This window comes from Lathamus discolor, chromosome 6 (genome assembly GCF_037157495.1).
Source record: "Lathamus discolor isolate bLatDis1 chromosome 6, bLatDis1.hap1, whole genome shotgun sequence".
Lineage (NCBI taxonomy): Eukaryota > Metazoa > Chordata > Aves > Psittaciformes > Psittacidae > Lathamus > Lathamus discolor.
In genome coordinates, this window is record NC_088889.1 from 15771499 (window position 1) to 15784363 (window position 12865).

The 12865-nt window shown below is 48.6% G+C and overlaps 1 protein-coding gene across 6 annotated transcripts in view; it reads left to right on the forward strand.

Annotated features, from left to right (window-relative positions):
* SAMD4A (sterile alpha motif domain containing 4A) overlaps positions 1–12865 on the forward strand; it is a 104195-nt gene that overhangs the window by 53713 nt on the left and 37617 nt on the right. For all 6 annotated transcript variants that reach the window (XM_065683478.1, XM_065683479.1, XM_065683474.1 and 3 more), the window contains exon 3: positions 7928–8446. In XM_065683478.1, coding sequence (XP_065539550.1) covers positions 7928–8446 — 519 coding nt within the window. The remainder of the gene's footprint in view (positions 1–7927; positions 8447–12865) is intronic.

The window sequence follows — 12865 nt, forward strand, 5'->3', positions numbered from 1 at the left end:
GGTCATGGGCGCTGGAGACGGGAGATCATGCACGTGCCTTGAATGATACAAGGCACAGATTGCCGTCTGTCTGTCTCTGCTTATGGGTGCTGATGAGCAAAAGGTCCTTCTGTCCTTCAAAGAGGTCATCTGCACTTAAATCTGCGTAGAAGCAAACCAGCTAGGGAAAGGGGGAATTCAGTGATTGCATTTTTATATTTCATGGTAGACCAAAGATGCCGGGGTAGCACTGAGCCATGCAGCCAGCTTGGACATAGAGGTTCACAGCTGTTGGGGTGGGTGTTCCAGGAGGGAAAGTGCAGGGCCCTGCTTGCCATAAATAGCAGTCCCCAAGCCCCTCTCATGTCCAGGGCTTGATTGCAGAAGGCTGTTCCCAGCTCTTAGACAAGGGTTGTTAAAGGAAAAGAGCTTTGCCACTACTCACTAAATTTCTCCCCACATCACGCTGTTAGACCTGTGTGGGAAGGGGCAAAAGCAAAAAGCCAGCTTCAAGTTTTTCTTGGCTTTTCCTCTGTCAAAGCCCATGTCATCTGCTGGGGCAAGTGGTTTTGGGGACCTGGGAAGAAGCAGTCCTCGGGATACAGAGCTGTCCTCTCCTGGCCACTGCAGCAGAGAGACACAGGAGGTGCCAGGAAGCCATGGGTGCCAAATCCAGCAGGCACTATGCTGTCTGGCACAGCTCCCATTGCCTTCAGATGTATAGGATTAGGTCCTCCTGCTCCGCGCTGAGGTCAGCTCTAACGCAGACATAAATTCAAACCTGTTTGAATGTAGCAGGGGGAGGTTGGCAGAGTTTATGTGCTGTGCTGCAGCCTCTCAGCTGCAGATGTGCTTAGAAACATCACTGGTATCTTCTTGCCTGTTTTAGCCACAGATTTGCTTTGATTTTGGTGAGACAAGGAGCAGGATTCATGTTCACCAGCATTTCAGTGTCAGCTTGCATCTCTTGTCTTGTACAACTGGCAATAACCTTTGTTGTTGAGATTTTTTTCTTCTAATTAGCATTAGTTGCAATAATGAAAAGGCACATGCTGAAATTCTTACTATTTGACCTCTCATTTAGGGAGAAGGCTGCCAGGTTTAACAGCGAGGGTATTGATGTGCCCTGGATGAGGTACAGAGAGGGTTTCCGCAGGGTTCTCACTTTGTTTTCTTTAATGTTGGTCTTTCAAGTGAAGCTGAGGAAGAGAATGATGTAAATTTGCCCAAACAAAGTATTTTGAATGGGTTGGCGTGCAGGTGCTAATTACTGCAAATAATAATTTAAATCCCTTCATCTGGAAACAGGCTGTAGCTCACCTTCAGTCAAGCTGCTGCAAGCAGGAGCCAGGACAGAGGTTTGTATCCACAGCAGTGTAAGGAGACGACTGGTGTGATGGGTGGTGTGGAGCTGGACCATCTCACAGACCAGTAAATCCTGTTGCAGGAGGCTGGGACTGGCAGCAGCCTGCCCTTTTTCGGTAGCAGGTCAACTTCAGGTTGAAGTCTCTTCATTTTTAGCAGCTCTGCTTTAACTTTGCTGCAGACCATCCTGTGTGAGATGGGGTATGGTCTCTCCACCCCACTCATGCTTTTCACCAAGCCAGGAAAGACCCGATTTACGTGGGTGTGGGAAGTCACAGAGCCAGCGGAAGCATTGCAATTGGATCAAGATTAATGAGCATAGAGCCAGAACCTGTTGGAGACAGGATACTTAGCTTTAGCTGAGCTTACCAGAAACATGAGTGGAAGGTGACTTGCATGCTGAGTCCTGAGTACCTGATGTGAGAAAAAGCGGGACATCAAGGAACATTTTCATTCAGGCTGGAATTTATCTGGAAGTTGAAGCCGGATAAATTCAAGCTTAAACCAGATAAATTCAACTGGAAATGAAGGCAGACTGAAGTGCTTGGGAGACACTGGAGCAAATAGCCAGTAGATGAACAGTTGATGTCTCTTGCTGGTCATTCACTGGGAGTTGACATTTTGGCCAAACAGAGGTTGCAGAGGTTGTTGGGCTGCATTCATATGCAGGCTCAAGTTTCCTGACCCATTTTGCCCTGCTGAAGACACTCATGCAGCTGTAATAGGTGCTAAATACCCGGGCTGACCCTGGCCATGACCTCCGTTACTGCAGATTTTGCTGATTTTGATGGAAGTGTAGCATCCTGTGTGCATGTATGGAGGAGCTGGTGGGTAGTGATGTGTTGCTGGGTCTTTGTGCAGCAAGAGGAGTCTGGGCACTGATTTTCCTCTCCCTGATGAAAAAGTGGGTACCTTCACATAGTTTTGCCCATTGCCCAGAGCTGGTGCCGCATTGGTAACTGAGGAAGTGGCAAACAATGGGTACCTCTTCTGGAAGCTGCTGAGGAAGGCCTCCTGCAAAACCTTCCTGCAAACCCAGAAATAGCTGTCACACCAGGGCTACTGATTTCAGGCTTGCCTGAAGCAGTTGCAAGCTGCCTGAGCACACATTGGATTTCTGATTTGCTGTTGGCCATCCAAGACATGAAAACATCAATGTAGCCCATCCCTAGGAGGGCTTGGTTGCCATCCAGGAGTACCTAGTTCCTCCCTCCAATCCCTGATGCTGTACCATGTCACTTTAAAGATCAGGGATCCCAGCCTAAATTTTTCATACAAACTCCTGACTTTTCTCCCCAAGTACCTCTGAGAGTGCTGGTCCATTCAGCCCTGCTGCGAACATGCTGTGCTTGGTGGGTGCCCATCAGATGTGCACATCTAACTGTTAGTCATCTCTTGCTTGGACAAATTGTCTGAATGGCTTTTGATAACTTATTGTGGAAGATGTTGTTAAACTAAAAACAAGGGCATAATAAAATAGTAATTTAAGAGCAATTTACTGACAACTGGAGCCCTTAAATACATTGACTTGCAATTGTGGAGCAGTGATATCAGGCCTGCTATTTGAATGTACTCTGTCTCTCAGAAAATCCTTGGGTGGTTTTCAAAACACTCACAGCCTTTAATTGTTGTCCTTGTTACGCATGATAAGCTGCTGTCTGGTTTGTAAACTACACATCATTCATCTCACCCGCTTCATCAAAACCCCAGTCAACATATTTGTCTGCTTCACTTCTGAAATGAGATAAGTCATACATGAGAACAGGAGGATAACCCAGTTCCTGCTTTCAAAATGAAAAGGTTTATCTTGTTTGGGGTTGGGGTTTTTTTAGGATTTTTTTTAAGCATTTGAGGGGGATCGCGTATTGTTGTTCCTTGGAGACATCTCATCTGGTGAGGTACACGCTTTCATATGCCTGTGCTGACAGCCCCTCGGCCATCCCGCCTGGCAGGGTTGGTGTTCTCGAGGTGGGGGCCAAAGGTCTTTTTTGCAAAAAATCAAAAATAGAAGGAAAAATTAAGCAGTCAGGTACTTTGAGGTCACTGAGTGCAGGCACCAGTGTGCTGCCTGCTTTGGTTTTTGCAGGCATCCACAGGGACTGCGTATATCCCTGCCTTTTTCCATGCAGGTTGGCTTTACCTTTGGAAAACGATGACTGTTCCCAGTACATCATTAATAGCTTTGGGAGCTCCATGTGCCTTGCTGGCAGTTGAAATAACCCAGTCATCTCTCAGGAGGCAGGTTCAAAATAAAGGGAAAAAGTTCCTTTATGCAGTGCAGCGCTAGAGGTGGGTCCGTCACTAGTGGACACGGGGGCAGTTAACAGTTTGCAGGACCCAGAAGTGATTAAGGAGAGTTGTGACAGAGGAATCTGATAAGCACTTATTAAATTGACAAATATCGCCTCTTTCTCAAACCAGAAAGCCCCATGTTTAGGGATAGTATTGGACCTATTCATAGCACAGCACAGGTTTCAGCCTTGGAAGCAGGACCCAGCTATATTTGGCGCTGTATTTATACACAGGCACTCTGCACATGCATCAGCTGTGCTGTATAGCAGCAAAAGTATATTGGTTAAGTAATCCTACATTAGAAGGTAGTTTCCCACCTTCATTCATCCTCTTACCCGAGAGAAAGAGTCCCCTAATAAAAATGGGAATTTTCTGCTTCAGGGGCACTGGCAGCTCCCATCCTTTCCCATTACAAGGTAGCATAGGGCTGGGATGGAATCTGGATCCTTAGGGTGGTCATGGTCAGTTGTTATTTCAGTTCATCTTGATTTTAGGGAGTTTAAAACGAGCATGATGGAGTTTCTAACTTCTGGGCTTTCTCTATGCTCAGATTTCAGTAGTCAGTACAGATATCAATAGTCTTGCCTGCCCTTAGAGCAGCGAAAGCCTTGTGATGGAAAGCATCAGGCATCCTTGAAACAGCACCCAGGGGAACTAGTGAGTCTGTAATGTGCTTAGTGTCTGTGACCCCGTAAACCACTGCAGGTAGCATGCCGGGGCCCTGGGACATGCGAGTCCAGAACCTGGGACACATCCTAACCACAGCTGACCCTGGGGGAGCTGGTGGCAAAAAAGGCTGAGATACTCCAGATGTCTGTGAGTGTATGGCAGCAGGTAGGGAGCTGAAGGGGGGGTTCCTGTGATCTGGGATAGGGTGGAGAGGGGCTTTGAGGGGGTCACCAGCCCTTCTGTCGCTGCCCACACGCAGCTCAAGCTTTCTTCCTCCCGTGCCGCCGTCTCCAGATCTCTCTATTTGCTGGCATATAGGATTAAACGTGACCTTCCACCCTATCTCAGAGAGAGCCAAACGTCTTTCAGATCTAATTATTTTCTGGTTTTGCTTAATTGTGCACATCCTGCTGCTGGCTGAGAAGGAGAGCGGCTCCTGCCGAGGCTGGGGCGGTGAAGGGCACCCTGCCCCTTGTGAGACACAGGCTTTCGAATCAGTGTTCCATCTTTTGGGGTTGTGATTTCAACCCCCCAGATCTCTTGGAGGTCTGAGGTAAGTTTCCCAAGAAGTGGCTCTGGCACTGTCCTGTGCTTCTCCAGTGCTGACCTTCATGCTCAGCTCTCCCCCATGTAAGGAAGAGGAGTCCAGCCATGGCCACCTACCTCCCCTGTCCTCCTCCTCCATCCCTGCACCCAGTTTGCACCAGGCTCTACTTTTAATGCATGTATTTTGTTACCTAGTTCCTATGTGCAAGTGGCACCAACTTCTTTTAGAGTGCATTGCATGCCTTTTTTTAATGATCTTTCGATTTCTCAAGTTTATCCAAGCTGCTGCAAATCCCACAGCCTCTCTGCAGAGGCCATGCCAGGCTGGGGCTTGGCTGTGCCAGCCTGCAAGTGCTGCTGAATCTCCCCAATGTGAGGATGGTAAGGGAATGGGTGACATCCCTCTGAAGGAGGAGAGGAGAAGATAAGACAGATTTTCAACCCTCTGGGCAGCTGGCTGTGGGGAAGAGAGGACAAAGAAATCAGATTAAGCACGACAGGAAGCTTTGCCTGCAGCAGTTACATCTGCATACGGAAAATACGGAGATGCTCTAATGCACCTTGAGTCCCACTGCACTCATATATGCTTCACTTAGGGAGCATTGCTTTTCCAAATCTCTTTTTTTCTAGCTCCAAAACTACCTCACAGCATCCCCATGGGCACAGGAGCACACCCAGAGACCAAAACTCACTTATGCTTCTCCACCAAAGCTGTGCCACGCTGTGTCTCTTGCACCTCGCAGCACAGTGGCATGAGATGGCTTGGGCACACCATCAGCCGCATCAGGAAGCGGCTCAGCAGGAGGGGTGGGTCTGTGTAGAAGTAAATACTGCTGCAGAAGGTTCCAGCGAGAGCCGGCAGCGTTTCCAGCAAGCCATCTAGTGGCTTCCTCTTTAAATGGTTGCGTGCCTTGAGACTGGGAAGGCAAAGCTGGGGGGTGGGTGTTGCTCGCCACTGCAGTTGTGTCAGGGAACTGCTATGCATGGCTCAGTCCTAATTGGGAAAAGGCCCTACAGTAATGGCCCTCTTCTGGGTCACGGGGAGGTGGAAGGGTTGGTTGGGTTAGCGGCTGGACAGCAGCATGGGTGTTCTCAAGAGCAAACTTAATGGGTGATCCTACAGATGGACATCCAGATCTTCATTTTACTGGTGTGGGTTTGGTTAGCCTAGCACACGAAGAATATAGGGATAGTCAGTACTTTAGAGCAGTTTCCTCTACAGTATGGATAGGAGACAGCAGATGGGGAGGGAGAACATAAAGTTTGGGTGTTTTTCTTAGTCACATGGGAAATGAGAGCATTTCACTTGGTGAAGTTTTGGGCAGTAGGTTTAAAGCAAACAGAAGTCTTTTTTCACCAGATGGTGTAGCTGCAGCAGTCTTAGGCACAGCCTGCTACGGGGACAGGAAGTTTGAAGGCTTCATGTGGGGGTTTGGTAAACGCTGGAGGAGAGATTGACCTGGGGCTGGGAAGCATCGGTCGGGTGGTCTGGGTACATCCTGAGCTGTCCTTGGTTGGTGTTTGTATAATATGCTCAAAAAAACACCCAGTAGTGGAGATTTCACAGCGTCTGTAAGGCAGTCTCTCCCTGTGCATCACTAGTCCTACCTGTGGAAGGTAGTTCATGTCCAACCTTATTCGCCTTTGCTGAAATTCAAACCTATTACTGCAACCCCCAGGAGATGTGGAGACCAGCTTGCCTATGCTGGTCTTCACTTTTCAGACACATGACAGGCTGGCCACTGCAGTTTTTACGTGCAGCATGGCTTTTTGACTGATGCTGAGCCTGTGATGCTTCCTGACCCCAGCCTCTTCCCCTCCTGGTACTGCACAGCGATTTGTTCCCACCTGCATGCGGATGTTTCCATCTACTTAATGCAGCTGTTTTTTTCTGACTTCTCCATGTCTCAAGATTGTTTGGCTTCTAATCCAGTTTCCTGGAGTGTTTTCATTTCTCCTAGCATGATACCTGCATGTTGAGCACTTTTATCACATCATCCATATCACCAGTGACATCCTGGCTAGTGTCATGGCCGGGACAAGTCTCCTTGCTCAGCACGTCCTCCCAGTCTGACAGTGAATCACCAGTAATGACTCTCTCCATATGGTTTTCTGATGAGTTGTGTGCCCACATTAGAGTAGTTTTGCCTGAGCATGTTTCTCTGGTGTGCTGCTGAGGAAGCCATGTGCGGCAGCACCTAATGAATATCAAGATATATGGCGCTGACTGCTTCTCCAGCTATTCACAGGCCAGTTACTCTGTCACAGAAGGAAATTAAATTATTCTTGACAAATCGGTGTCGACAGTCACTTATCATCTTGTTATCTTCTAAGTGCGTACAAATAGGTTGTTTCATTATTTGTTCCATCAGTTTTCCAGGAGTTCGAGTTAAGTGACCTGACTTTTTCTTTTGTGTGTTTTGTGAAGCTAAACCCTATGTTTGCCTTTTTTCTGGTCTTCTAAAACCTCTCCTATCTGCTGTGAGCTAACAGAGGAACAATAGCTCTGTAGCTGCTTCAGCTGAGCCCTTTTCTCAATACCTTTAGGGTAGCTTATCACACCAGGCTGGCGGGTGGACCAACACCCTGGTTTGGTTATTGCCCTCCTGCTGGGATGCTTCTTTCCTTCACCCTCTGTGCTCTTACCTGTCTCATTTGAACCTTTCTATTTTCCAACCAGTGCTTTTAAAAGGTTAAGTTTATCCATGTAGTGCTTTTGTGTATTATTTTGTGTAATCTGCAGTAATACAGACAATTCAGGCCAAATCATGACTCTGGTTAACATTAAGACAACAGCAGTGAAGCTATGTGGCAGTAGAGGTGGGTGTAATTAATCTTTTTTAGTGATTTTCAGGAGCATCTGATAATCCTCAGTGCCCAGTTCAGCACACCTTGGTTTTCAGAGAGTGGTGACCCCCGTGCCTGCGAGATGCTCATGCAGTGGCATCACACATGCAGGCATCCATTTGGTGTGTCATACTTACCCTGCCAGGGTTTAGCTATTTCTTGTATTAGTTCTGCTTGCTGATTTCTCAGTGCTCTTCTTTTTTTTTTTTCCTTTCTTTTCTTTCAACAGGAATCATTAACCAATGGCAACAGGAATCCAAGGATAAAGTAATTTCCCTGTTGTTAACCCACCTGCCTTTACTGAAGCCCGGCAACATTGAGGCAAAAGTCGAATACATGAAACTCTTGCCTAAAATCCTGGCCCACTCGATTGAACACAACCAACATATCGAGGAGAGCCGGCAGCTGCTGTCCTACGCCTTGATACACCCTGCCACCTCCTTAGAGGACAGGAGTGCCCTGGCCATGTGGCTCAACCACCTGGAGGACCGCACATCGGGCGGCTTCGGCAGCCAGAACAGAGGTCGGTCGGATTCGGTGGACTACGGGCAGACGCACTACTATCACCAAAGACAAAACTCCGACGACAAACTCAATGGATGGCAAAACTCTCGAGACTCGGGCATAAGCGTCAGCGCTTCCAGCTGGCAGGACAAAAACCTGGCGTGCGAGAACGGCCATCTGCCCCTCTACTCCTCCTCCTCCGTCCCCACAACCATCAACACCATCGGCACTAGCACAAGCACCAGTAAGTACCTGCGGGAAGCTCTGGGGATGGTCACCCAGGGCCATTCTTCACAGCACTGTCCCCCCATCCCACTAGAAAACACTGTTTTGACATGGTTAGCAGAGGGGCTAGGTTCGTCTGGACCATAGAAAACTCATTTTTATTTTTCTTTCCACTGCTTTTTATTTCCTGCCTGCCTTTTTTTTTTCCCCTCTAGTCCTGTGGGGTTCTAAAGACCTGGCAGCTGGAGAGGAGGGAAAACCAGCCAACCTGTGAGAGCAAAAAATGTGTGTTATCGAAGGGAGCCCCTTCTGTTTCATTTAGCTCCATGAAGATTTGCAATTCATGTTTCAAGAGTTCCTAAAGCAAGCAGGGATACGATGCTTCATGTCCAAAAGTGGGCTGGCAGACTTGAGTCTAAAAGTGACCTGAGGATTTACTGGGAAGAAATGGGGTTGGTGACCTGAAATGCAGGCATCATTTTCGGAAGCAGGGCTGGAGTCTGTCATTTTCAAGGCACATCTGAAAATGTTCTCTCGTATCTGCAGCACATAGAGGTGTGAAGCTTGTGGTGATGAGGGGGTTAAGACACACAGTCCTCAGTGTTTCCTGGGAGATGATGGGTAGCTCTTCCCCTCTGGAAGAAACCCAGGCTTTTGTGGAAGGTGGAGGGTGCAGAGCCCAGCCCAAGGGTTAAGCACTCGGAGATGCTGAGGAGCACTGTGGCTGGAGATCACTGGGTTTGTGTGAAGCTGTAGTGCAGCTATAACTCTTTTAAAGCAGCCATTGATGCCTCCAAGCCATGCTTGGGAGAGGAGGACAGAGCATCTTCTCAGCAGCGCTCAGGAGCCCCTCTGCCCACCTGCTCCCTCTGTAGAGGGCTGTCATGCCCACCTTCTTGTCGCCTTGGGTTACTGTCACTATTCCAGCTGCAAGGCTGGATGTCCTCCTTCACTTTGGGGCATTCAGAAGGTCTCCCTCTAAGATGCTTGGCATCTCCCTAGATTCAAGGGTTGCAGAGAGTGCTTCAGGGAGGTGAGGTTTCTTGCGGTGAGGGTGCTGGCTTCTCTGTCAGCATGCGGAAAGCCACAATTAAATAGCTAAAAGCTTTAAAATGGTCACTTAAGGCTTCTGGGGTTTTCCCTTTTCTTGTAATAAGCACTTTTTTTAGGTGGTGTTTCAAATCGACAGTGATACGAAACACTGCTCTGGGTCTATTGCTATAGCACCCTGGTCTCTGCCTCTCCACTGCCCATCCTTGCAGGCAGCGCTGCTTGCTTTGCCGAATAGGGATTTAGCAGAAGAGTCTCAGCCTCTCCACTGACTCTGAACATCACACCCATCCCAACCCCTGTCTGTGAAGCCCCAGTTCCTGCTGCCATGGGGATGTTCAGCTTCTCCAAGAGCTGGGTCCCTGCACTGCAGAGGAAAGCTGTTTCAGAGTGACCAAGCTGCATGGGAAAGGCTTAACAAGGAGGCAGGGTGAGAAGAACGGTGAATGTACTTGCAATTGGTTTGTTAAGCCTCACTAGGGATTATATGGGGGGGGTTCTTCTTCTGTTTTTTGCATGCCTGGCAGTTCAGAGGCTTTGCACACCATGGAGGCAGTGGAAGAGATCATGGCTTCAGTAGGGATCTGGTTCCTCACACTGAGATCTGGAAGCGGGGAGGTCTGACGGGTGCAGCCGGTTAATCATTGGCAGTGGCTGGAGCTCTGCAAGATGTGTTACATCTTGAAGAACGCTTTCCAAAAACCCCTTTGTGTTTCTTCCAGCCTTTTTGCTCTCAGACCTGCTTCTTGTCCAGCGGGGACCCCAAACATTAGCACAAGGTGCTGAAACCCAGGCAACAGCCAAACTACTCAGCAGTACCTGAGCAGCTGCACTGCTGAGGTTTTTCCTAAGTTCCCCACACCAGAGTAAGGTGTGCACAGCAGCACAGTGCTGGCATGGGAGCAGCTGTGGGTCTGGCAGCAGCCCTACCCTTTACCGTGGTCTTTTGCTGGAATACTGCACCTCTCCACATCTCTGCTGCTTGTTTTGCTGCAGCGTCCACTGCCGTAAGTCCCAACATGGCAGCCCTCGCACAGTCTGGTCCTTCCTAGCATCCAGCAGTAGATGCTTTTCATGGTGTCAGGGCAACTCATTCACGTTGTCCATGAGATGCAAGGTTTGTAGAGTTTATTCAGGGAAACTTTGAGCATTAGAGCAGGGTCAACATGTATTTCTATGGCTAAATAGCTTTGCAGAGCTATCTGAACACATCTTCAGTCCAGTCTAGTCCTAAATGTGAAGCCATTTTAACTGCTGCTAAGGTACTTTGGTGGCAGCATGTTCAGACAACCTGCGATTTGAGCTAGAGATGATCCAACTGCACTTCATGTGTTAGCTCATAAGCTTCCTTAATGCAATATTTGCTTGGACACAAGCACAGTAAGTCCACAGATGCTAAAATACAAACATGTCTGTCAGCCTTTGTCCCAGCCCCTTGGGTCGATCAATACATCTATTAATCTTTTATTCCAAAGCAAAGCCCTCAAACTGTTACTGTTTGTTTAGGGTTTGCTGTTATTTTTGAATTCCCCCTCTTCCTTGGAGGTGTTTATATGGGCAGGGGCTTAATCCAAGGCACAGGCGTCCCTGAACTTGTCCCCACAAAGGCACTGCCTGTTCCTCATGCTGAAACGGGGCAGAGTTCTTTCCCAGAGAAATAACGTGGTGATCTTGCCCAAGGTACTTTCTTCTGGCATTGTGGCATAATTGGGTGTAACACTGTTACAGCACAGGGTTTAAATAGGGGTGGCTGAAGCTCACACAGTAATTTGCTTTGTGCTGTCCTTGGCTTTGGCTTGACCTAGACACAGGTTCAGGCTTTGTTCATCTCCAGTTCTCTCTCAGCAGTGCTGCCTGGTGTTAGCCAGGCTTGAGGAGATGTTGCTGGAGTCCTCCAGCCTTTGCAGGACAAGTCGGGAGTGCTCTTAAGGATTTACCACAGTAATGGTGATCTAGGGGTGGGACCAGTGCCGTAAGTGATGAGTTTGGGTCGGGAATGATCTGAGGGTATGAACTCAACAAAGAGATGGAAGTTCGTGTGCTCCCTCCCATCCATTGCGTCACCATAACTGCTTTCTCAGCTTGAGCCACAACCTTAAATGAAGCTTTAGTGTGCTGGGAGAAAAGGAGCCTCAGTGTGAGACTGGGAGTGCAGGTGGGCAGCAGGCCAGTGCTGCTCCAGGCGTGGTGGGACAGGGTGAAGCCCAGAGCCCGGCTCTGCAGCCAAGTCAGGCGGTGGTTGCAAAACGCCCGGTTGCACAATGCCTTTGCAGTGACATGGGGCCTGCAGATTCTGAAAGAATAGGGACAAGCAGCTACCTTTAAAACTGCAGACCAACAGCTTCTTGCATGGGGGCTCCAGCTTCTTCCTTTCCCCTGTGTAGTTGGTTCCACCCGAGTACCATCTGATGGCATGCAATGCTGGGCTTCGGTGGTCAAGTGGAAGTGCAGCATAGCTTAACCCTGTGGTTTTTGCCCTCTCAGAAGGTTGTATGTGCACAGGAGAAGGAAGATCTGCTGTTAAATACACTTGTCCAGTGCTGAGAAGGTGAAGCGCAGGTACACTGGTCTCATTTGGACCATAAGGTTTGCAAGCAAGAAAAGAGAAAGAAAAGCACAAGGTTTGGTGATAGTGATAGCAATGCCAGTTGGTGATAGTGAGCCTGTAGAACCGCAGCTAAAGAGGTAAGGATTTGGTTCTTGGCACTGACATACATCTGCTGGACGAGTGTCCCAGTATATAACCTGGGGATTGTTAATAAGCAATATTGTTATATTGCTTCTTTTTATCAAATATATGGTGAGATTTTCCTGTGCTGTCACCTCTGGTGTAGTGCCAGGGCACTTAAACTTGTAATTGAGAGCAGGTTCCCAGGGGCAAGTCTCTGCACAGGGGCAGGAGGTCTTAGTTTTACTGGAGGAGCATCTTGTTCCAAACATTTGAATTAAGAGCCAGAAGTTGTAGGCTCTTTCTGGCAGAGGAGTGAGGACTTCCTTACTCCAGTAGATGTCCAGAAGAGGCAGCTCAGTGCCAAGTACAGGCACCACTTTAGCCAGGGTGAGTACCTCCAGTTGTCACCCTGCCTGGGGGACAGGAGCTTTGCCTAGACACTATATGGGCTGTAGTGCTGCCATAAAGCAATGGCATGTTTGGTTCCCCAGTGGGGGATGTCCCTGAAGAAGGCAGGCAGTGCTTGGTCTTACTGGAGCTTTGTGTGTCTAGGAGTCTGTCTTCTGTCTGTCCTTCCAAAAAGAGGAGGAGGTCCCTGGACTGGTAATGGTGGTGTCTGCATGCATGGCCAGTAGTGCCTTGCAGTCCTGTTTGAGTGAGTACCCATTGTGTCCCTGGTGTGTGTGCCCTGGTCACTTGGAGTGGCACCGATGCCTG